Genomic DNA, 22,923 nt, shown 5'->3' with positions numbered 1-22,923 from the left:
CCGTTCTGCACCATCTTCACTGCTGCCCGCACACTCTCCATACTGTACCGTTCTGCACCATCTTCACTGCTGCCCGCACACTCTCCATACTGTACCGTTCTGCAGTCCTTCTGGGTCAGCCAAATATTTCACATTTTACTGCTCGGCCCAGAGCACCGGCAGCCATTGTTCTGCACCCCAGTTCTTAGGTTCTTGCGCAGTCGAGATGCTTGGCCTTGTTTTCATGTGAAGGGTATGGCGGCTTTTTAGCAGCAGTTCTTCCATGGAGACCGCTTTTAGCCAGACTTCTCCGGTAGCCGGATGTAAATAGCACCGTCGAGCAGATTTTGCCCTCACGCGGCTCTGGCAACGAAGTTCTGGATGTCAGAATCTGGGGCCGCAATGGTTTTTGTTTAAACAACAAAACAAACACTTTGTAAAGTAAAACCTAAGACTCTTCCAGCTCTCGGGTCTGGGACATCTTACTGCCGTCAGCTTGCCGGGTCATTTTCAGCACAGAAAATGCTGTAAAAACAAAGCAGAAATACAAAGGGCGGAATTGCTTTTTTCTCATTTCAAACTTTTTTTTTTTTGTACACTCAGTACTCGACAGCGCCCCCCCACATCTCAACAACTGAACCCTGTCTGGGGCAAGAAGGCAGCGGCCTATGTTAGGAGTGCAGCCTGCGGGCGACTAGCCTGCCCTCCCTGCTCCTGGCTGCCAGCCTCTCTTCAGCACTGATGCCCCGCCATCTAGTGACCAGGGTGCAGGTCGCACCGCCCAGTAATGAGGAAGCACACAAAGATTTATACTTCTTTAATGTCAAATGTACTTTACAAATGGTGATGACAAGAAGCTGCGGGGATATAATATACACGGACACACGTCATGGACACGACTCAGGGGCCTCCGCTGCCTCTTTGGGAAACTTTTTTTTTCATTTTGAGATTTAGCTCGTTTTTTTTTCTTCTTTGTTCCAACAAAACATCAAAATTTCCACAAACTCCCCGACCATAAAAAAGGTAGAAAATAAATAGAAACTCCCACTGGATCCTCCGCGACCACCATGGCCAACGCTGGAACAGAGTGGCACAAAAAAAAAAAAAGTGTCGCATTAACCCTTTGTAGATTAGGCTGCATTACTACCATTGGCGGAGGTCATGTGACCACCATACAGGTCGGCAGGCACATCAGGGGCTCAGTATGGTTTCATTTCCAGGTGACACCCATCCCCGTCCGCTGCTGTGGGCTCAGGCGCCAGTTTACGGAGGGGCCATAATGGTAAGAAATATATTCAGTTAGTCTATAATATCCGCTGCGGTGCTGGGAACAATCCTGACATTTACACACGTGGAAGGCTGGAAGCTTAGACCCCCCTCAGGGATGACACTCTGTCCTAAGGATCTAGGGCCCCCCTCATGAACCTGCACAGCACATACTCCAGGGAGATCCAGCCACAACATGTTACAGATCCTGCATTACCCTCCAGAACTGCGCTCACAGTTCTGCAGCTCCCTGCACAGAGCTCATTATTCTGGGAATTGTCATCTTTCCACCAGATTTTACACATTCTGTACATGAACACAATATGGTGACTAGAGGTGAACATATAGAACGCACCCAGAGTGCAGGCGCCGACTGCTGACCGGGAGACATGTCCAGTGGCTGCTAACAGGGGGCAATAGACTGTATTCTCCTGTCCTACAGCCTCCTCAGCCTGAAATCGCCACATGCACATGTTCAGATGCGCCGCAGAGATGTCAGTCTGCAGCCGCAGCAGGATTCCCCGGAGCTGTAATACAATCAGTGAGGTTTCGTATGTGTGGCTCACCCCGGCAGAGAGGAGTTGCAGCTCTGAAGGAGCTCATACCCCTCCTCCATGACAGCTGCCAAGGATCCGGGTCAGTAACTCGTGTCAAACTGCCACCCAGCAGGTCACCATGTTAACGTCCTAATTCATTTCCTGCCGTCTCCAATACATATCTAATAGAATCAATTTCATACTGTTAACCGTTCCCTCGCCAGGGCACGCCGGCAGCTGGAAGCCAGCACTTTGAATTGCAGATGATTCCCTCCAGCGTTACAAGGGTCAATGTAAATGTGTGGCCACGGCTGACTGCACCCACAAGCTGCCAGTAGCTCCGCTGGGCGCCCGCCCCGGGAGTAGAGGCTGATGCTCCAGAATAAATCTATAGGAGCCAGACACAAAAAGTAGGAAATAAGGACCAGGGAGTTGGGGGCCGCGTGTGACTACTATAGCGGCCACCCCTGCTCTAACCTGAGCCGGGGGCACAAGGGGTCTCACTGTCCTACAACCCTGGAGCTCGATCGATTTCCATACAGACAATGCAAAAACACGGAAGTGTGTGCGGTATTTTCACAAGGTTTGCTGCACTTCTTATGTGCGCTGAAGTGCCTGTATGACAACCGGAGGCTCCAAAGTGTCGCCCCGAGGACCAATCACAGGCTGGGATTATATATCCATTTTCACCCTTGTACCAGGTTGCTGTGGGTGACAGGTCCCATTAACAGGCTCCGGCTCCCAGTACACGGAATACAGCGGGATAGGGTGTCAGGAAACGTAAATGGAGACGCATTAAACCTCAGATGTGAACCTGCAGCCTCTGGGCACAATATAGGTCACCCTCCATAGACTCCAATGGTGCTAAGAACACACGTTTTTTTTCCCCCGTCTTTTCTGGAACAGGAAGCAGCAGGAAAATATTAAGTCGATTACTGGCACAAGCCGCACGTAACAGCGAAAGTCAACGCGTCCAGAGCCTGAGCCTCCAGCAATGCTCAACCCAACTGCTATCACATGGACCATTACAGCATCACACAGCTGGTCATTAGACCCAGCCCCGGTCTGGGAGGGGTTAATCCAGCTCCAAGAAGGGGGCGGCTGGCGTCCTGCCACCCCATGATCCTGCACACAGGAACGGCACAGGTACGCGGCATTTGCTGGGCAAATAGATTTCCAAACAAAAAATGTTAAAAAACAAACAAAAAAAAAAAAAGAAGAAAACCTAAAATAAATTACATTTACACATTTTAGATTTTAGACCCATTTCTGACAGGAAAAAATAAAATCATCCTGCCCCAAGGAATACCCGCGCCCCCCCCCCCCCCCCCCCCCCGGGTAACATGGAGTCCCTTCAGTTTATACGTGACGCTGTAAACATAGGATTTATATTACATGTGCTTCGCATTTCTGTCAGTTTTCTTCTTTTCCCTGCTTTTCTCACACACACCAAAAAAATATAGAAATCACAAACTGCACGTGAGGGGAGAGCGGTGGGGGTCATCTGTACAAGCCTGCGCCACTGATCAGTTTTCGGTGCAGTTGGAGGGACAATGTAAACTAAAAAGAATGATGGGAGCTGTGGTGCATCAAGTCCTCGAAAATTCGGAGAGAAACATTAAAAATCAGCAGCAGGTACAGGGAGAAGAGAAAACGTGGCGAGTGCTGCGGGGGCAGGGATCTGGCGTCCCCCCGGTAGTGCTGACTGGAGGTGAAGATCTGGAAGCCACAGAAGTCCAGCAAAGGCTTGTTCTTTGTTTTACAGTTTTATTTGCTCCACTACAGTTAAAAGTGTCTTAAGCTTCCAAATCTTCCTCGGTCACATTACAGACCCAGGTGAGGCCTCCGACTCCGGAAAAACGGAGGCGCGAGGACAACCGGGGTGAGTCTTGAACGAGGCTGGAGCAAGGTCAGTGCCTCTACCTTTCACAAGTAGACGCGCCTGAGGTCCCCGGGTGATGTGATGGTGTTACACTGCGGGCACAGCTTCTTGGCTCCCTGCAACAAAGACAAAATGTCAGGACACTGGCAGAAATATAAAATATAGAGGGTGAAGTAAACCCCCCCCCCCCAATATGGCTGCCATGCCAGCATCGAAGAGCTCTTCACATAGAGCAACCAAACCTGCTTTTATGTAATGATAGGGGCGGGTAGACATGACAGCGGCACTGCGACATCGGGGCGGGTAGACATGACAGCGGCACTGCGACATCGGGGCGGGGGACTATCAGACATGGCAGTGGCACTGCGACATCGGGGCGGGGGAGGACTATCAGACATGACAGCGGCACTGCGACATCGGGGCGGGTAGACATGACAGCAGCACTGCGACATCGGGGCGGGTAGACATGACAGCGGCACTGCGACATCGGGGCGGGGGACTATCAGACATGGCAGCGGCACTGCGACATCGGGGCGGGGGACTATCAGACATGGCAGCGGCACTGCGACATCGGGGCGGGTAGACATGACAGCCGCACTGCGACATCGGGCGGGTAGACATGACAGCGGCACTGCGACATCGGGCGGGTAGACATGACAGCGGCACTGCGACATCGGGCGGGTAGACATGACAGCCGCACTGCGACATCGGGCGGGTAGACATGACAGCCGCACTGCGACATCGGGCGGGTAGACATGACAGCGCACTGCGACATCGGGCGGGTAGACATGACAGCCGCACTGCGACATCGGGCGGGTAGACATGACAGCCGCACTGCGACATCGGGCGGGTAGACATGACAGCCGCACTGCGACATCGGGCGGGTAGACATGACAGCCGCACTGCGACATCGGGCGGGTAGACATGACAGCCGCACTGCGACATCGGGCGGGTAGACATGACAGCCGCACTGCGACATCGGGCGGGTAGACATGACAGCCGCACTGCGACATCGGGCGGGTAGACATGACAGCCGCACTGCGACATCGGGGCGGGTAGACATGACAGCCGCACTGCGACATCGGGGCGGGTAGACATGACAGCCGCACTGCGACATCGGGGCGGGTAGACATGACAGCCGCACTGCGACATCGGGGCGGGGGATTATCAGACATGACAGTGGCACTGCGACATCGGGGCGGGTAGACATGACAGCCGCACTGCGACATCGGGGCGGGGGACTATCAGACATGGCAGCGGCACTGCGACATCGGGGCGGGTAGACATGACAGCGGCACTGCGACATCGGGCGGGTAGACATGACAGCGGCACTGCGACATCGGGCGGGTAGACATGACAGCCGCACTGCGACATCGGGCGGGTAGACATGACAGCCGCACTGCGACATCGGGGCGGGGGATTATCAGACATGACAGTGGCACTGCGACATCGGGGCGGGGGACTATCAGACATGGCAGTGGCACTGCGACATCGGGGAGGTGGGGGACTATCAGACATGACAGCGGCACTGCGTCATCGGGGAGGTAAGGGAAGACAGGACAGCAACATTAGGGGGGATTGAGGGCAGTATAGTACAGGTTCCCTTTAAATGTCTGTGTCAACAAGAAGGGGACACGTCGTCAGACTCAGTAGTGCAGCCTCAGGCTTTCTTATGGTTTGCAATCACTAATATGGAGTCAGAACCATCTTTATTAACCCATTATTAGCATCTCACCACAGCTGCACCACCAACCAGAAGGATCCGGCCGGCTCTACAATACAGAACCCCCCCCCCCCCCCAGTGCCGGAGCCACCCACGGGCCATAACGTGGCTTCATAACCTCCCGCACCTGTCCTTACAGACCATTTTATTTAGGGCGAGATATTTGCTCTTTTCATCATCTCACATATAAAAATGCTTTCCTTCTGCAAACGATTCTGCGTCTCCCCTTCAAGCCCATTAAAACCGAAATGGTTTATTGCAAGATGGAAAGAGACCGGAGGAAAAGGAAAGCCTTTGTTATGGCGGATGTCAGCGCAGCATCGTCACGCGGGCCGCCCTGCTGCTCGCCATTAGGTGGGTGCATTAATTACCATATTAGCCAAGCTTTTCACTTTCATGTGACGCCACAGATCCGACCCACGTCAAAATGCAGCTGTAGTGCAGTAGAAAGAGGGGGTGACCTGTAAGGTAAGGGCCAGAGAGAGAGTCGGGGGGGGGGGGGGGGGGGTCTCTGGAAGAGGTACCAGGCATTAGGGGGCCATAGAGAGAGTCAGGGGGGTCTCTGGAAGAGGTACCGGGCATTAGGGGGCCAGAGAGAGAGTCGGGGGGGGGGGGGGGGGTGTCTCTGGAAGAGGTACCAGGCATTAGGGGGCCATAGAGAGAGTCAGGGGGGTCTCTGGAAGAGGTACCAGGCATTAGGGGGGCCATAGAGAGAGTCGGGGGGTTGTCTGGAAGGGGTAAAGGGCAGGCTTAACGAGATTACACACACCGACTTTGATCAAGACACAAAAGCACCAAGGCGTTCCAAGGCTTTTTACGGCCGTCTTCAGGCTACGTTTTAATGGCTACATTAGTAGCACGCTATTCCAGGCTGGGAGGACTGGTTTCATAAATCGAGGGTCCGAGAGGTGGGGGGCGGCTGCTGGAACACATGAGAGGATGCTTATTAATTGTTTCCCAGCACAAGTGCCAAGATCCTTGCCGTGTGTTTCTTATCCCCAGGCTGGGAGCGCTTGGCCTGATTACAATGTGGCCAGAACATGGCTGCCTATAGCACCCCCATAGTAACCAGACGTGAGGCGAGTAGCGGTACCGCACATGCTGACTGCTGGGGGCGCTATTCTGCTCAAGTCTTCAACAGATCTTTAGATTGATGGTTCTGGATGGTAGGTCAGGGATTGGCAGAGCTAATGATAGCGCTGGTAATGCTGAGCACTGCCACTGCAATCACACCACTAGGGGCAGCAGTGAGCACTCGGCACTGGACCAGACACCAGTCCTCGAAGACTTCTGTAACCCCCGGCAGCCATCAGGAGCGTCTTAGCCTCAGCATGCAAACCATGAAAACGCCAAGATAATGATGGGAGCAGAGACCAGCAATGAGCAGATAATCTGTCCGGGGGAATCGTCGCTTATAAAAGAGTAAGCAGATTTTCTCTTCTGTCATTAGCGGCCAGAACTGGCCCAGAAATAGACGACCCCTCCCAATACGATAATGGCCCCCAGCCTCACCAGAGTGCGCAGCCAGCATTCCTCGCAGTGCACGTGCCAACACTGAATGGACGTCAGGGGCATTGTGTAGGAATCCTGGCGAGGAGAGAGGAGAGAATTATAAACCGCACATTAACCCTTAGGAGGCAGCAATGAATTAACACGTAAACGCCATGTAAGATCCATGAAAGCACAGACACCAAGAATCTGAGGCGTGTCAGCCTGTGCCCCCCACTAGGCAGGTCCTGGGACCCCGGGTCCAGCTAGTGAGGGGCTCCACTGGACTGCTGCCTTTATCAGAATCTGGGTGGCGAGTGCAGAAGGGGCACCCACCACGAGGCCCGATCATCCTGTGGCCACCCACAGAAATGTCGCACTTACCATGCAGATGAGGCATTTGTAGCGGTCCCCTCGGGATAGTTGTCTTTCCAGTTCCCGGATACGCGCCTTTAACGCTTCAAACGTCGTCACTGCCGATTGTTCTGTGATCCTGAGAATAAAAAATAAATAAAAATTCAAATAACCCAATTTTTTTTTGACCAATAGAAAGCAGAATACATAATACAACTGACTACACGCCAGCAACGGCGACTGCTCATTAAAACCAAGAGTAAAGCAACGCAGCCGCGGAAAGCAAACGCTCATCAAACAGTGAGGGACACAAAGCGCGGAGCGGCCCGTACGGCCAGACACCGCTGCGCTGATAGAACTACCATGGAGCACAATGGCAATCAATAGCCGGACTGCGGATCAAGGCGCTAGTTAGCTGGAAAATTAAGGCGCCGCTCGCTGCGTCACGCTGCAGGGAGCCGGGACAAATCAATGGCGGGGTATTGATTTAGTTATTATCACTTCATACGCTCACAGACATTGTTAAATATCCATTTATTAACCAGAGAAGGGAACCATGAGCGAGGAGCCCTCAGATCAGGGCCCTTCATCTGCTGCTAATCAAAAGAGCGCCGAGACCCCGAGACAAGGGAAGGCTTCACATCGCTGCTTCCGCTCACCCCCTGCTGCCTGCAAACTAGGCTAAAATCCCGCGCCCGCCGCTCCCCTCATCTCAACACGCCGGTAGAAATCGTAGGGATCACAGGACTAACATGGCAGGAGGCCGCTTAACCCTGTTCATGCCAGGTCGACTGAGGGATCAGGGAGAATGCAAACCATATTCCATCCAACAGCGGCCAAAAACCCATCATCCCCCCCTGTCATCCCTGACCGAGATCTATAGCGATTCACACACCTAATACTACCGGCACAGCGTCCCATCTATTACTGCCGACAACCTGCCTGTATATCCTGTCGGAGAGGTAGTCACAGCCCCGCCCCCCGCTGATGACATCACTTATATAATGACATGTGATCAGACATGAGATCCACACCTTATACTACAGGAACATCTATTACTGCTGACAACCTGCCTGTGTATGTCTGAGAGGTTGTCACAGCCCCGCCCCCTGCTGATGACATCACTGATATAATGACATGTGATCAGACATGAGATCCACACCTTATACTACAGGAACATCTATTACTGCTGACAACCTGCCTGTGTATAATGTCTGAGAGGTTGTCACAGCCCCGCCCCCTGCTGATGACATCACTGATATACTGACATGTGATCAGACATGAGATCCACACCTTATACTACAGGAACATCTATTACTGCTGACAACCTGCCTGTGTATAATGTCTGAGAGGTAGTCACAGCCCCGCCCCCTGCTGATGACATTACTGAAAAATGTTACAGTTGTGTTTTATTTCTTTTATCACAAATCTGCTTGAAACGTTATCCACGAGGGTGAGGCAGGACACACTCCCCCGGGGGCGTGCATTCATCACGCCGCCCCGAGCACCCACATCAGCACAAGGTGCGGAGCCGCCCGACCTCATTTATCATAAGTTTACTTCTAGCCACATCTTTGTTGCTCAAAATTAAATTGAGCAATCTCCGCGCAGTCCCCAAGGAGCGCAGCAAGGAGCTCTGTTAATTAAATTATCTCAGAATTTGCAGCAGCGAATCTTAATTGACTCTGGATTGTGCTTTAGATGACACAAGGACTGGAGAGGACGACAGACCCTGCGGATACGGATCATCCACGGCAGAATCAGAAGAGACTTTCCAATATACAACCGGTCTCCTTCTCCCCATTTCTGAGCTGCTGCAGCTCTGGAGCATCCTGCTTGCTCTGGGGTTTCCATGGTACCAGCAACAGACTAATCCCACTTCCAGTCATGTGACTTGCTCTCATTAAAAACATGACAGGTCTATGGAGCAGTTCAATCTCCAGCTGCTGCAAAACAATCTCCTAGCAAGCCCTGCATGCCACAGGAGGAGAGCACTGATGCTGCCATGGTAACCCCAGAGCAAGCACAATACTCCCATATTACACCTATGCATGGCTCTGTTCACGTTCTGGCAAAAATGGTGGACACATTACGCTGCACTATTTAGACCGGTGAAATGACGGACATTTCTCTGCTTTCATGACAACATAGATGTGTAGAGTTTTGTAGGATTCACCTCCATCTTCTGTTCAGACCATCACACACATCCTGACTTAAGCTTCATTCACACGTCTGTGAGATACCAGACTGGCATCCTGCTTAGTGCACGCTCGTATGATCTACACGAGTGTATTACTGTACTGCGGCGACAGCACAAAGCGCACGGCGTCTTAGCAACCAATGACGCCGTGCGCTCCTGCACCAAGCAGGATGCCAGTCCGGTATCTCACAGACCGTGTTCCACGGACGTGTCAATGAAGCCTTAGACCCACTCACACAGCTGAAGAGTTTGCTACTATGCATCGCGGATAGCCTACGCTGATACACTGTAACAAGCCCATCAGCTGTGTCAGCAGGTGAACCACACAATACCTGAGCTTTAAACTGCGAGCTGAACCCGGGATGGGAACATATCCCCTACAGACTTACGCTCTCCGTTCCCCACCCCAGTTTCCGGGTAATTATGTCAGGCGCTGCATGTGAATAGGGGCCTAGGTGGCAGGTTTGGCAGAGGCTGCGCCATCAGCACTGCAGGACGCAGCTTCCTCCTAATCCAAATAATTATTAGTGTTGCCCGAAGGTCTTCCAGCGCCGCGAGAGGCGATGACAAGCCTGGCAGCAGAGGCTGGAATTTTAGGTAGACAAACAGGAGGGGGGTAACAAAGCTGCTCCTCCGAGTGCGAGCGCGATCTGCTGGAAAATCCAAGTGCCATCCAGAAAACCCCACGCACGGCGGCCATCCAGGACGAATCACACGAAACCAAGACACCTCCCAAAGTCAGGAGCGAAAGGTTCAAGGCAACCTGCACAAGGGTCTGACCTCAGCATCTGCGCACCCCAATCAGTGCAGGCAACAATCAACATTTAAAAGCTGCAGTGTAAAGCGCAGGGGAGAAACAGCATCCGTACCCAAATCATCTCAAGGATTTAATGTTTGACCAAACATGTTGTGCTGCCACAATGCCCTCAGTCTGTTCCACTGACGCTTTTCTAGCTGGTCGATCAGCCCCAGAGACAGTTCTGGAATAACTGGGCCATGACCTGTGAAGATGGCAGCCACGATCCCCCTGGTGCAGCCGGGTACAGGACCGGCTATGTTCACAGACAACATCTCTGGCAGGGATTGGTTTCTCCTTTCTGACAACGGGAGCGAGGTCCTGGGATGTCGATTCAGTGCCAGGACCTTTACCTCTAATCTCGGCCCACCACTATTTATGGTCTGGTGCATGTTCAGCCAATGGCCTCATCGATAGGGCAAAGGAAGAGGCTGGGAAGGAGTAAAGTGAAAAGAAGGCAGCGCAGACTGGGCACCTGCACACTGAGCGCCGCCCCTGGGCACCTGCACACTGAGCGCCGCCCCTGGGCACCTGCACACTGAGCGCCGCCCCTGGGCACCTGCACACTGAGCGCCGCCCCTGGGCACCTGCACACTGAGCGCCGCCCCTGGGCACCTGCACACTGAGCGCCGCCCCTGGGCACCTGCACACTGAGCGCCGCCCCTGGGCACCTGCACACTGAGCGCCGCCCCTGGGCACCTGCACACTGAACTTGCGAGCGCTCATTTGCATATAAATTAAACTTCGTTTTTCCTGCTTGTGCAAGTCTAAAGAAAAGAACAAAGGTGCCGTTACAGTCCTGTGTAGGTTTTGCTACAGAGCCATGTAAGCGCTGTGTATGGCCATATGGCTGTTAAGAATGGCTCAGGCAAGATGGCCGCCCCCATAACAATGTTGGGGAAATAAAAATAAACAAACAATCAGAAAATAAAAACAGATTAGAAAAAAAGGAGACGTGCCACTAGCTGGTTTACTAGGAGTTACATTTTTTGGTTACACATTTCTTTAAATAAATCTTTATGACTCCCAGTAGTTCAGAGATCAGGGTTATCAGATGACCGACACACAGTGACAGCACCAGTCACACAGCTAGAGAAACTGTTAACTCTTTGTGACAGAACGGCTTAATATTTTTTTATAAATACCAAAAAAAAAAAAAAAAAAAAAAAAAAAAAAAAGAGTAAAATGCAAATCATAAAAATAATAATATATTGTCTCCAAAAGGTGTACATAGCCTTTAATATTGCATATGACGTAGTGGGAAGCTAGTGTAAAAAACAAACAAAAAAAACCAAAACAAACAACATGGGGTGAAACTGAAAAAAAAAAATATAATAATTCAATTCAGCCACAGTTTTATGTTTGTTTTCTTACAGCGTTCCCTGAGATAAAACTGACCTGTCCCCTTCATTCTCCGGGTCAGTACGATTACAGAGATACCACATTTATAGAGTTTTTCTGCCATTTTAATACCGGGGGGGGGGGGGGGGAAATAAAAATCTTTAGACAGAAATAAATTTTTCTTTTGGATCGCCACATTCTGACTTTTTGAAAGTTCTGTGTAGGGAGCCGTGTGAGGGCTCATTTTCTGCAGGGTGATCTGTACTTTTCAGTGATAGCATTTTGATGTGTGTGCGACTTTTTGATCACTTTTTATTAAAAAAAAAATAATGGGGAGGTAAAGTGACAAAAAATGCCAAATTGGCAGTTTTCTTTCATTATGCCATTCACAGTATGGGATAAATAAACCTGGCAGCTATTGTACCCGCGGCACATAGGAGCGGGTGCCATCTTTAAAGTGGCGCCAACAGGTAGTAAACACTGCAGTAGTAAAAACCCATCGGGAAAAAAAAGAAAATAATTAAACTGTTTTGTACATGGCATGAAAATAAGTCTCACTAACGCAATTATGTGTACCCCAACATGGTAGCAAACCCCCCCACAGGTAAGTAAAGCGGTGGGGCTCTGAACGCAGCGGCACAATGTTATATCATTTCTGATTTAGGACTCTTTCACACGACTGAAAAGTATTTTGCGGCCCACAAAAAACGGATTCCGCAAAAAACACAGATGACATCCGTGTGCATTCCATATAATGCGGAACGGAACAGCGGGCCCCTAATAGAACAGTACTATCCTTGTCCGTAATGCGAAAAATAATAGGACAAAAATACACAAAAGGAATGCACACGGAGTACCTTACTTTTTTTTGCGGACCCATTGAAATTAATGGTTCCGTATACAGTCCGCAAAAAAAATGAAGGAAAATACGTTTGTGTGCAAGAGGCCTTCAGGTACCTTCACACGACCATATAATTTTATCCGCGTCCGATCCGCATTTTGCGGAATAGATGCGGATCCATTCATTCCTATGGGTGAATAAAATGTCCGCATCCGTGTTTCTGCATTACTAGCCAAAAGAAATCTGAAGCTTGTACTACTATTGTCCGCACAGATCGGTCCGCAGGCCCATTCAAGTCAATGGATCCGCAAATTGCAGATGACATACGGAATGGTTTCTGTATGTCATCCGTTTTTTGTGGATCCGTTTCCGGATCCTTAATAATTTTTTATATATCTTTTTTTCCTTCAGTTTTTTTTTTTGTGGACCGTAAAAAACTGAAGACATGCGGAACACCAATGGAAGTCATTTGTCCGCAAAATGCGGACACACTGTTCCATTATTTGCGGACTGCAAAACGGAAAGGATTACACGGTCGTGTGAATGTACCCTTATCGTCAGCAGGAAAAGTCATGGCTCCTGGAAGAAGTCGATAATGAAAATCGGAGGAGAAAATGCTTGGTCCTGAAGGCTCAAAATATGGCTATCCTTAAGGGGTTAAATCCATACACTTCTTTGCATCCAGTCGCATGGCCGCCCGATGTTCCGGGCTCCCCCCCCATGGTGGCTGTAATCCGTGCAGCCCCTTTCCCACAGCAGCCCTCTTTTTCCTTCCACCTGATTAATGATCTTGTCGCGGTGATGGATGACCCACCCCAGCAGATTAGAGTCTCCTGTTCCACCCACCGTCCTCCGCACCCTCCCTCGTCACTTCTGGAGGTCCTGCCACACCAGCGCTGGAAATATTAGAGAATTATTAAATAAACATCCGTACGTCATGTCTCTTCCTATAGCGCTCGCCGCTCGCGCTGCCCTTGTCCTGTTTGCTTTAATGCTGACACCAAACAGCTGGAGTGATTCATGGGGAGGCTGGCGGAGACATTTCGTGTCATACATCATGCCGGGAAGAGCCGTTCCTGCCCTGACTGAGATAAAGTGATCGACCGCCACCGGCTGGAATGAATTTATGACAACACAAAATTGAGCAAAACAAATGGGAGGTGACCCGGTGGGCAAGTCACCCCGAAACACTTCCTATGGCCCGCAATCTAGTCTGGCGGAAAATAAAAAAAACTGAGCAGTGACAAATTGAATTAAGATCCCGGTCCTGTAACCTCTCCAGCTGCTGCAAAACTACAACTTTCACCAGGCCCAGACTAGCCTTTATTAAAAATATTGAGCCGTTCTGTCACAAAGGGTTAACTGTTTTTCTAGCCGTGTGACTGGGGCTTTCACTTTGTTCTGTCATCTAATAACCCTGATCTCTAAACTACTGACAAGTCATAAACACTGAGCCCCAGCAAGAACGAGTATGTATAATGTCAGATCAGAGATAAGGAGCCCGTCAGCTCCTGGTCTGACTGAAAAGAGAGAAAACCCCCACCATGCCCCGACCAGTGCTGCATGAACTCCAGCTGTAGATTAAAGGGGTTGTTTTAATATTGATGACCTATAGTCAGGATAGGTCATTAATATCAGATCCAGCACCCCCACCAATCAGCTGTAGGAGGAGACTGTGCGCGCAGTGCACACGCGCCGTCTCCCATCTCACTTCCTGTTCACCACTGCTGTATGTCTATGGGACAGCTGCACACTGCACGTGCCGTCTCTCTTGAGGATAGGTCATCAATATGAAAAAGCCTGGACAACCCCTTTAACCACAGCTGGAGAGTCACAGACTGGATGGGTGGTCCCGTCTGGACACCGGATATGCCACGACGGTCCGACAGGTGCTCTTCTGTTCTCAGAAGTCCCATAACATAATGGAGGGAGCTGCGTGTGTGCGGCCACCTCACCACTCACGGCAGGGCGTGAACGGGTCCTGCTCTGGAGATTGGAGTGGGTGAGTGGCAAAGATGGGACCATTTATGGCTTCTACCGTAGATGGATAAATGTCCAGACGGGAACAGACCTAACGCCAACTTGCTGAATTAATTGGTAAATTACAGAATTGTGCTTCCGAGCTGCAGACTTTGGTGTGTGGGGATCAATGCGGAGCGAGTGCTGCACGTAAAACGCCTCATTAGTTCTGAGCAGCAGCGCCATGATGTAAGTGCAAGATGCATAATGACTGGGAGTAGATTTTCACAATGAGGTGATCGTTCAAGAAGAGAGAAGGCGCGGTGACACCGGTGATGAAGCTCGGCTTACCCAACGCATTTGTTTTGGTAAATGTTAATCAGGAGGCTAAATGTGGAACGATCAATAATGGTGCAGTTTAGAAAAAAAGAAAGAAAAGAAAACAGAAAAGTGAGAGTTATGAAAAATGAAGCTGCTCAGGGCCTGGCCTACAGAGCTCGACGCCTCCACCGCTCTCAGCGCCAAACAAGAAAAATGAAACCAATTTAGCTCCAGATTAAGAAACAGAAACTGGAGATGAATCAATTTAGCCTGCCGGGTCGGGTCGCCATATATCACGGCTCAGCGCCGGAGTAGTTAGCGAGCAGATGGTACGTGGTCCCTTCCCTCACGCGCTGTCCCTTTGAATACACATCAGGCTGGAGCTTTGTGATCAATTCATTTCACTGACACTCCTGCGCAGATACACCTGGGGCGATGTGTCCGGCCCGGCAGATACACCGAGGAGGGGACTATTTATTACAGGAAAATCCAGTCTTCCAAGGATAGTAATAAGAGTCTCTCACGGGACGGAGGACGGATGACTACAGCGCGCTGCCGGGACAAGGGTGATAAATGGGGGCACGGCCTGCTTTCACTCTGTATCAATTGTAAAAAGAGGAAGGACTGGCGATTTCCTCTGGATGCTCTGTACTACGGACCGGCAGCCACAATATCCAGTCTCCATCACACAACACGAGAGGGACGGATTACTAATCACCGAATAGCATATTCCCGTAAGTGGCTGCCTCACCAAAGACAATCCCTTTAAGGCTACTTTCACTTTCCGCTATTGAGATCCGTCATAGGTTCTTAATTGCAGCGGAAAACGCTTCCATTTTGTCCCCATTCATCGTCAATGGGGATAAAACTGAACTGAATGAAACAGAATGCACCAGTAAGCATTCCATTCGGTTGCGTCCCCATCGCGGACAGAAAACGGCAGGCAGCATTCTTCTGTCCGCAATGTGGTGCAATGGGGACGGATCCGTTTTCTCTGACAATAGAAAACCGATTCGTCCCCCATTGACTTTCAATGGAGTTCATGACAGATCCGTCTCGGCTATGTTAAAGATAATACAACCGGAGCCATTCATAACGGACCAGATGGTTGTATCATCATGACGGAAGTGTTTTTGCTGATCCAAGACAGATCCAGCAAAACCGCTAGTGTGAAAGTAGTCTAATATGGGCGATGCCACGGCAGGTCTGGGGTTCGAGACAACGCCTGACAGAAGCCGCGGCACAGTACTGCTCGTCAGCTATATCGTACGGCAGCAGTCCAGGTCTGCTAGGCAAGAGCCGCCGCTGGTTAGTGACTGCTCTGGCTTCTAGAGGAAGGTCCCAAGTGTGGAACCGGCCCCATAAAATCCATCTGCCCTAAAAGGGCTTGTGGACAGGGTCTATTTAAAGGGGTTATCCAACCTCTAAGGCCCATGCACCTCATACTTACCCTGTGTCGCTCCTGCTCCACGCACGGTCACTGTGTCTCCCCATCGAGTGGATCAAAACATCCAGCGACAGGGCCCAAGTATAACTTATATGAGGCGTCCGAGCATTAGAGGGGTCATTGTAGGGATTGGATAACCTCTTTAAGAAGATGTGCTACTTTAGTAAATCTGTGCCAAAGTATTTTAGAATGTGTCGGAGCCAAAAATCTATCTAAAAACCCTAGAAAGTTCCAGACCTTTGCCCCATACAATGAGAAAGCAGCTCCATTTACATGAAACTGGTAAACCCCTTTAAGACAGCTGGGTGACCACTCACTTCTCAATGTCGCTGTTCTTGCACGTCTTCTGCATGGCTTCTTGTTTACTGCTCTCCCCGTTACTCGTAGACGGCATTTCTGCAACAAAGTTAGAAAGAAAGTCAATCCCGCACAGAGTCCTCACAGGAGCAGGGCCCCTGGACATTTAATCCACGCTGGATGGCGAGGTTTCCCTGGCTGCTCCTCCCAGGGTCTTGCACTTACCGTCGTTGCCCCATTTGGAGAACTCCGTCGTTATTCTGGTGCTGGGTGTTCCACCGCTGTCAGTAAGAAGCAAAAAAATAAATCTTTAGAAAAGCTGGAATTTATGGAGCACTGGTGGAGAGGATTATGGTTGAAAAGATCGGGCATGCTGAAATCCAACTGCCTGACCCTTCTTCCCCCCATATCTGACATTCATCTAATGTGCATAACCAGCTTAAAGGGTTTGTGCCAAGTTATAAACATATCCCCTGACCTGATAGGAGCCCAGAATGATACACAGAACGGAGTACCTGTGTCTCCCCCACATGTATGGAGTAGTAGTGAGCATGTCCACTGCCGCACCATTCATCTCTATAGGACTGCTGGAGATAGCGGAGCCGTGTACTCTGCCTCGCCTGCAGCCCCATAGACATGGAAGAGCAGCGCGCAGGCTTGACCACTGCTCTAATCACACGGGGATGCAGCAGACAAGATCGCCCGTTCCTTTGATCCATCAGGGTCCCAGTGACTGGAACCCCCCGACAGGTTTAATTTACAAGTTGCCACTAGCCCTATAAGAGTATGTCCCAGTTGGGGGCGCACCTGGGGAGAACAGAAGCCCTTCACAAGTGCGGAAGTGAAGACCGGAGTCTATCACACAGCGGCTGAATTTCATACAATGGCTATGGTTTATTAACCCCACGATGGTCTATATAGCTCCAGTCTATTACCATCCGGCACATGAAGAATAAGATGGATGAACATGTCTCACTTTAGTACTGCACCCCGGAGCGCCTCTCTTTCCTTGGCTTCTCCCGGTTCTTCTCCAGTACATGGGATGACGTCGGCCTCCGTGTACCTAAAGGACAGGTCGTCAAGGAAAACAAGTAATGGAAAGCATCATGGCCGATCATATGAGAGGTAAAGGTCTCACTGAACGACACAGGAGAACTGGGGGTCATCCACACAAAACGCCTACAAAAGGATACTGTGCTTTTCCATATTCCAGGGTGTCATCCCCGTCAACGTCCAGATCAGCGTCGCTGTCATGTGTTTCTTTGCCGCTACACATTATAAATCCAGTTCCTGAGAAATTAAGCACAAAACACGTTTAAGAAGAGAGTTATTTCATTAACCTAATAACTTGCAATGTAATGGGAAGAGCTCAGCACATCGACTGACATGTATGACAGCCTGCAGATCAGCAGACACATGAGGTGGAGGTGCCGAAACCATGGACCCTGCCTGGAAGGCAAAGCACGTGGGGCCCCTCCTGACGCGGCAGCCAGATTACTACAACGATTACACCAAACACGAGAAGCAACCAATGAAATAAAGATCCACAATAACGCAGCGCAGCCACTAATTTAATTTGTGAACAGATCATAACCGTGATTAATGGGCTCATAAAGCAATGCACAAGCCGCAGGTGCTGCCCGACAACCATTCCTGGAAGCCAAGGTGAAGCGGCCGACGTTCGGCGTATCCTGCCAGTGTTACACATTTGGTGACAGTTTTAAGCCGTGTCCCTGTGGAGGTTGACCCCTGATTTCCTGCTGTCGCCTCTGTGTGCGCGCCAGTGAAAACGTACAGCAGCTGTTCAAATATTTGACGTCTGAAAGCGCTCGACTCCGAGCCGGTGGCCAAAGCTAGCGTGCATTTGTGAGCAGTTACGAAGAAAGAAAAATGGATTCGGAGCCCATGTCTGTAACAGGCCTTGTTGACAGTGCGCAGCGTCCACCCCATCACCTCCACTGCCAGACATAGGAAGTGTGACGAGCGCAGGAACAGCATGACCTTTGTAAAACTCTGCAATCAACCTGGTTACACGAGCAATACATGTGTACGGATGATCAGAACGGTGACCTGAACAGGAAAATCTAAAAGGTCAGAAGCGCAAATCAAAGAGTCCAACCGGTTACAAGCTGCACAGATGTATAATTGGGTTAGAGGCGCAATTGCCTGCGAGACAAGCGCATTTAACAGCCGTCACATCGCACAGGCGCTAATTAATAATTCTTATACTTTTATTTCTTCTAAAAGGAACATAAAACCCAGAAACAGATGTAGCTGTCAGCACGGCCTCCGTAAACATGTCTCGCAGACCTGCGGCATAGCATCAGGGACCTTTCACTTACAGGCGTCACCTTAAAGCTACGGGTACGTCTCAGGTCTGGACATGACAAATCCATTGCCCATCACCCAGGAGAAACCACTGCGCTGTGCGGAAGATTCTGCCGCGGGTTTTTATGTGGACCTGCTCTAGGTTCATCACCATTGGTGGCAGCTAAACCACGAGCAGGCTCCCACTACGGCTTTGGGTCCAAACAGTAACCCCGCCAAGAATGGACCAGAACATTCTGTGTGCAATCTTCAAGAAGCAATCGTGAAAATGGTCTCCCACTGAAAACAGCCCAGATTTGGCACAGAAATCTGAACTAAAACCTGCGCCCAAAATCCTCCATCTAAACAAACCCTTCGGCTTCCAGACAGAAACCTAACTCACGACTCGGTCCCCAATGCAGACAATGGACTTTATGTGGAAGACTGAACTCTCCAAACGCGGCTGCCAGGCCAGACTACCACCATGATGAACCCTGTGGTGATCAACGGTCGCTTCACTTGAAGGATTCTGGGACTCGAGGCTGCACTGCCACCGTCTGAACCAGGCCTAAGGAGTTTGATGAAGGAGAAAAACGTACCCTTAGTCGCGCGGCTGTCAGGGGGCGCCCGCTTCTCTCCCCCATTATTTTACTGAGGAGTAAAGTGCAATCTGCTGCTAACTATAAATGGAAAACAAAGGGTCAGAATTTATGTCCGTCCCAATTAATCTACAGAAATTAAAAGGTGCGGAGGGCTGATCCCATCCTGGGCGAGCTCTGCAGAGTAAATAAATAAAGCAGGACGTTCACGGAAAGGATAATAAAGATTGACCCGGGGGCTCGGGGTCCGCACAAACACACAGCACAACAAAGTTGCGGCCTGTCTCCTCGACTGATCGCTCCCAGGCAGAGGCAATTTCAGAAGCTGCGGTGACTGGCACCTCTATAAACCTCCTGACAGTCAGGAGACAAACTCCTCCGATCAATCACAGCGCACCCATCAAGATCACTTACACCCCGCGCCTCTGAGATGGCGGACTCCGGCTGCCTGGCCGCAAATCAACTTACCGTTTTGTAACGGAGTGCAGTGACGACCCCCCCCCCAAACCAATCCCGGATTTACAAGGACAAAACTACATCCAAGCAGAAGACAATTCAGGACCGATCAATAGCAGGAGACCTGAGCAGAGCCACCGCCTGAAATGCTGACGTGCCCCTAGCACCGCGTCTATGGAAAACGCACATTTATTTTTATTACTTTTAATGCCTTTGGGCCATTGGTATCAATAGCATGATGAAAAGGGCAAGGGGCAATGGAAAAAGAACGAAGGGTACACGGGGGGTGGCACCACCAGTTTGCAGGGACGGCTGCAGGTGGTGGGTCCACGTCTAAGCACCAAACCGCAGGTTCCATCATGTTGAGTAAAATCTTCACAATAAAGGGAGCGAGCCACAATTCTGGGGAAATAAGTAGCGCTGACAGGAAGGGGATCAGAGTAGTTTAGCAACTCGGGCAATCAAACACAAAATCTAAAGCAGAAGGGGAAATGTCCGCACCTGAGGACTCAACGCAGCTCCGTACTGAACAGCTGGAAGTCATACACAAGACCCCAAGCCCCACAGCGGCCCCCGGAGCGGCCTCCTTTAAGTAATTAATGACATGCCCAGAGCTTTCTGCTTTTGAAGGGGAGAAGTGAAAATATTCAAGTGTTGAAAAGCTAAATTTCATTATGAAGGGAAAAAAAAACGCGTCTCTTTAACCCTAAACTAGATTTTTTATGACCCAGCCAGCAGAATGAAATTCCCTGTTAATTTAATCAATTAATCAGCATATTGATTCAAAAGCGGAGCTGGCGGCGAGCCAGGAGTGCGACTCCCCACACCTGCAGCCTCGGCTGTAAAACACAACAAATAATCCGCCGGCTTCTCCTCGCCTGTTCACTCGTGACCGAGAGCAAGTCCTCCAATACCAGAAAACACTGCCAGCAGCTGGCACCGGCCCCAACCCTTCATACTCCACTACCAGGGACCAGAAAACCTCTTAGTTCCTCTGGGGGGCGCCACTGGGCCAACATCCTGTAGGAAGGACAGAGCCGATTTAGTAACAGGAAGAGGCGAGAAGCCAGAAGAAGCTACCCAAGTGCTTTACACCCCACGTCCAAGTCTACACACGGTATTAATAATCTAGTTATATAGCGCCAACAGTTACATCCTGTATTATACCCCAGAGCTGCACTCACTATTCTGCTGGTGCAGTCACTGTGTGCATACATTACTTATCCTGTACTGATCCTGAGTTACATCCTGTATTATACTCCAGAGCTGCACTCACTATTCTGCTGGTGCAGTCACTGTGTACATACATTACTTATCCTGTACTGATCCTGAGTTACATCCTGTATTATACTCCAAAGCTGCACTCACTATTCTGCTGGTGCAGTCACTGTGTACATACATTACTTATCCTGTACTGATCCTGAGTTACATCCTGTATTATACTCCAGAGCTGCACTCACTATTCTGCTGGTGCAGTCACTGTGTACATACATTACTTATCCTGTACTGATCCTGAGTTACATCCTGTATTATACTCCAGAGCTGCACTCACTATTCTGCTGGTGCAGTCACTGTGTACATACATTACTTATCCTGTACTGATCCTGAGTTACATCCTGTATTATACTCCAGAGCTGTACTCACTATTCTGCTGGTGCAGTCACTGTGTACATACATTACTTATCCTGTACTGCTCCTGAGTTACATCCTGTATTATACTCTAGAGCTGCACTCACTATTCTGATGGTGCAGTCACTGTGTACATACATTACTTATCCTGTACTGATCCTGAGTTACATCCTGTATTATACTCCAGAGCTGCACTCACTATTCTGCTGGTGCAGTCACTGTGTACATACATTACTTATCCTGTTCTGATCCTGAGTTACATCTTGTATTATACTCCGGAGCTGCACTCACTATTCTGCTGGTGCAGTCACTGTGTACATACATTACTTATCCTGTACTGATCCTGAGTTACATCCTGTATTATACTCCGGAGCTGCACTCACTATTCTGCTGGTGCAGTCACTGTGTACATACATTACTTATCCTGTACTGATCCTGAGTTACATCCTGTATTATACTCTGGAGCTGCACTCACTATTTGGTTGCTTCAAAGTTAATTTTTTTTTTTTTTTTTTTTACTGATGACCTATCCTCAGGTCATGAAACATCCGAAGTAGATCCGCATAATATGTCGTTTATAGTATTAGAATGTATTGGCTCCTATGAGCCGAAGTAATTTCTTTGCGATTTCTTGCGAGACTTCTCATAATAACTTCAGAAATTAATTTCTACTGTAAAAAAACATTTCCCGAACTCTGGTTCGGTTCCAAGTGGTACCAATAGGAGCCAATACATTCTAAGGCTCATGCACACTAACATATTTTCATTCCCTTTCCGTTCCGTTTTTTTTTGCGGACCGCTTACAGAACCATTCATTTCAACGGGTCCGCAAAAAATAAAATAAAACACCGAATCTACTCCGTGCATTCCGTTTCCGTATTTCCATTTTGCAAAAAAATAAAACATGTCCTATTATTGTCCGCATTACGGACAAGGATAGGACTGTTCTATTAGGGGCCGGCTGTTCAGTTACGCAAAATACGGAATGCACACGGATCGGATGTCAATTTTTTATTTATTTTTTGCAGATAAGTTTTTTTGCAAATCGCTAAATACATACGGTTGTGTGCAAGAGGCCTAATACTGCACGGAGCGCTCGCTCCATACAGTATTCAAAGTATTATGCGAAGCGACTTAGGATGTTTCACGATTCGCTCATCCCTAGTCATCAGTATCTGACACCCTGCCCCCTGACGATCAGCTCCTGTGAGTGCTGCGGCCTTCTCACAGCGCCATACATTGTATATTGGCCGTTAGTGTGGAGCGAATCGAGTTTCGGATGCTTTATCTGAAGTCGCTTTGTTCAAAACTTAGGATTAACACTAAAAATCAACTACTCAATTATTCAACAAAGTCAGGGGCGACTTAGTGAATAACTACCTTCAGCTCACCGGAGCCCATACATTCTAATACTGTATGGAGACGAATCTCCGTACAGTATTATTCGGACTTTCGGATGAAGCCTTTGAAGCTCGCTTCGCTCAACACTAGTGGCGTGCTTG

The 22,923-nt window shown here is 49.7% G+C and overlaps 1 protein-coding gene across 4 annotated transcripts in view; it reads right to left on the bottom strand.

Moving 5' to 3' along the window:
* Nucleotides 1-780: 780 nt before the first annotated feature.
* Nucleotides 781-22,923, bottom strand: part of RNF220 (ring finger protein 220) — a 187,198-nt gene continuing 165,055 nt past the window's right edge. For all 4 annotated transcript variants that reach the window (XM_044301093.1, XM_044301092.1, XM_044301094.1 and 1 more), the window contains 7 exons: nucleotides 17,624-17,720; nucleotides 17,407-17,493; nucleotides 16,656-16,711; nucleotides 16,451-16,529; nucleotides 7,259-7,367; nucleotides 6,899-6,973; nucleotides 781-3,779 (listed from right to left, as the gene is read on the bottom strand). In XM_044301093.1, the coding sequence (XP_044157028.1) occupies nucleotides 3,708-3,779; nucleotides 6,899-6,973; nucleotides 7,259-7,367; nucleotides 16,451-16,529; nucleotides 16,656-16,711; nucleotides 17,407-17,493; nucleotides 17,624-17,720 (575 nt within the window). In that variant the 3' untranslated portion in view covers nucleotides 781-3,707. The remainder of the gene's footprint in view (nucleotides 3,780-6,898; nucleotides 6,974-7,258; nucleotides 7,368-16,450; nucleotides 16,530-16,655; nucleotides 16,712-17,406; nucleotides 17,494-17,623; nucleotides 17,721-22,923) is intronic.

The sequence above is a fragment of the Bufo gargarizans genome, chromosome 7 (assembly GCF_014858855.1).
Source record: "Bufo gargarizans isolate SCDJY-AF-19 chromosome 7, ASM1485885v1, whole genome shotgun sequence".
In the NCBI taxonomy this organism is placed as follows: domain Eukaryota; kingdom Metazoa; phylum Chordata; class Amphibia; order Anura; family Bufonidae; genus Bufo; species Bufo gargarizans.
Note: the sequence above shows the minus strand (reverse complement) of the source record. Positions and strands in the feature narration are given on the sequence as shown.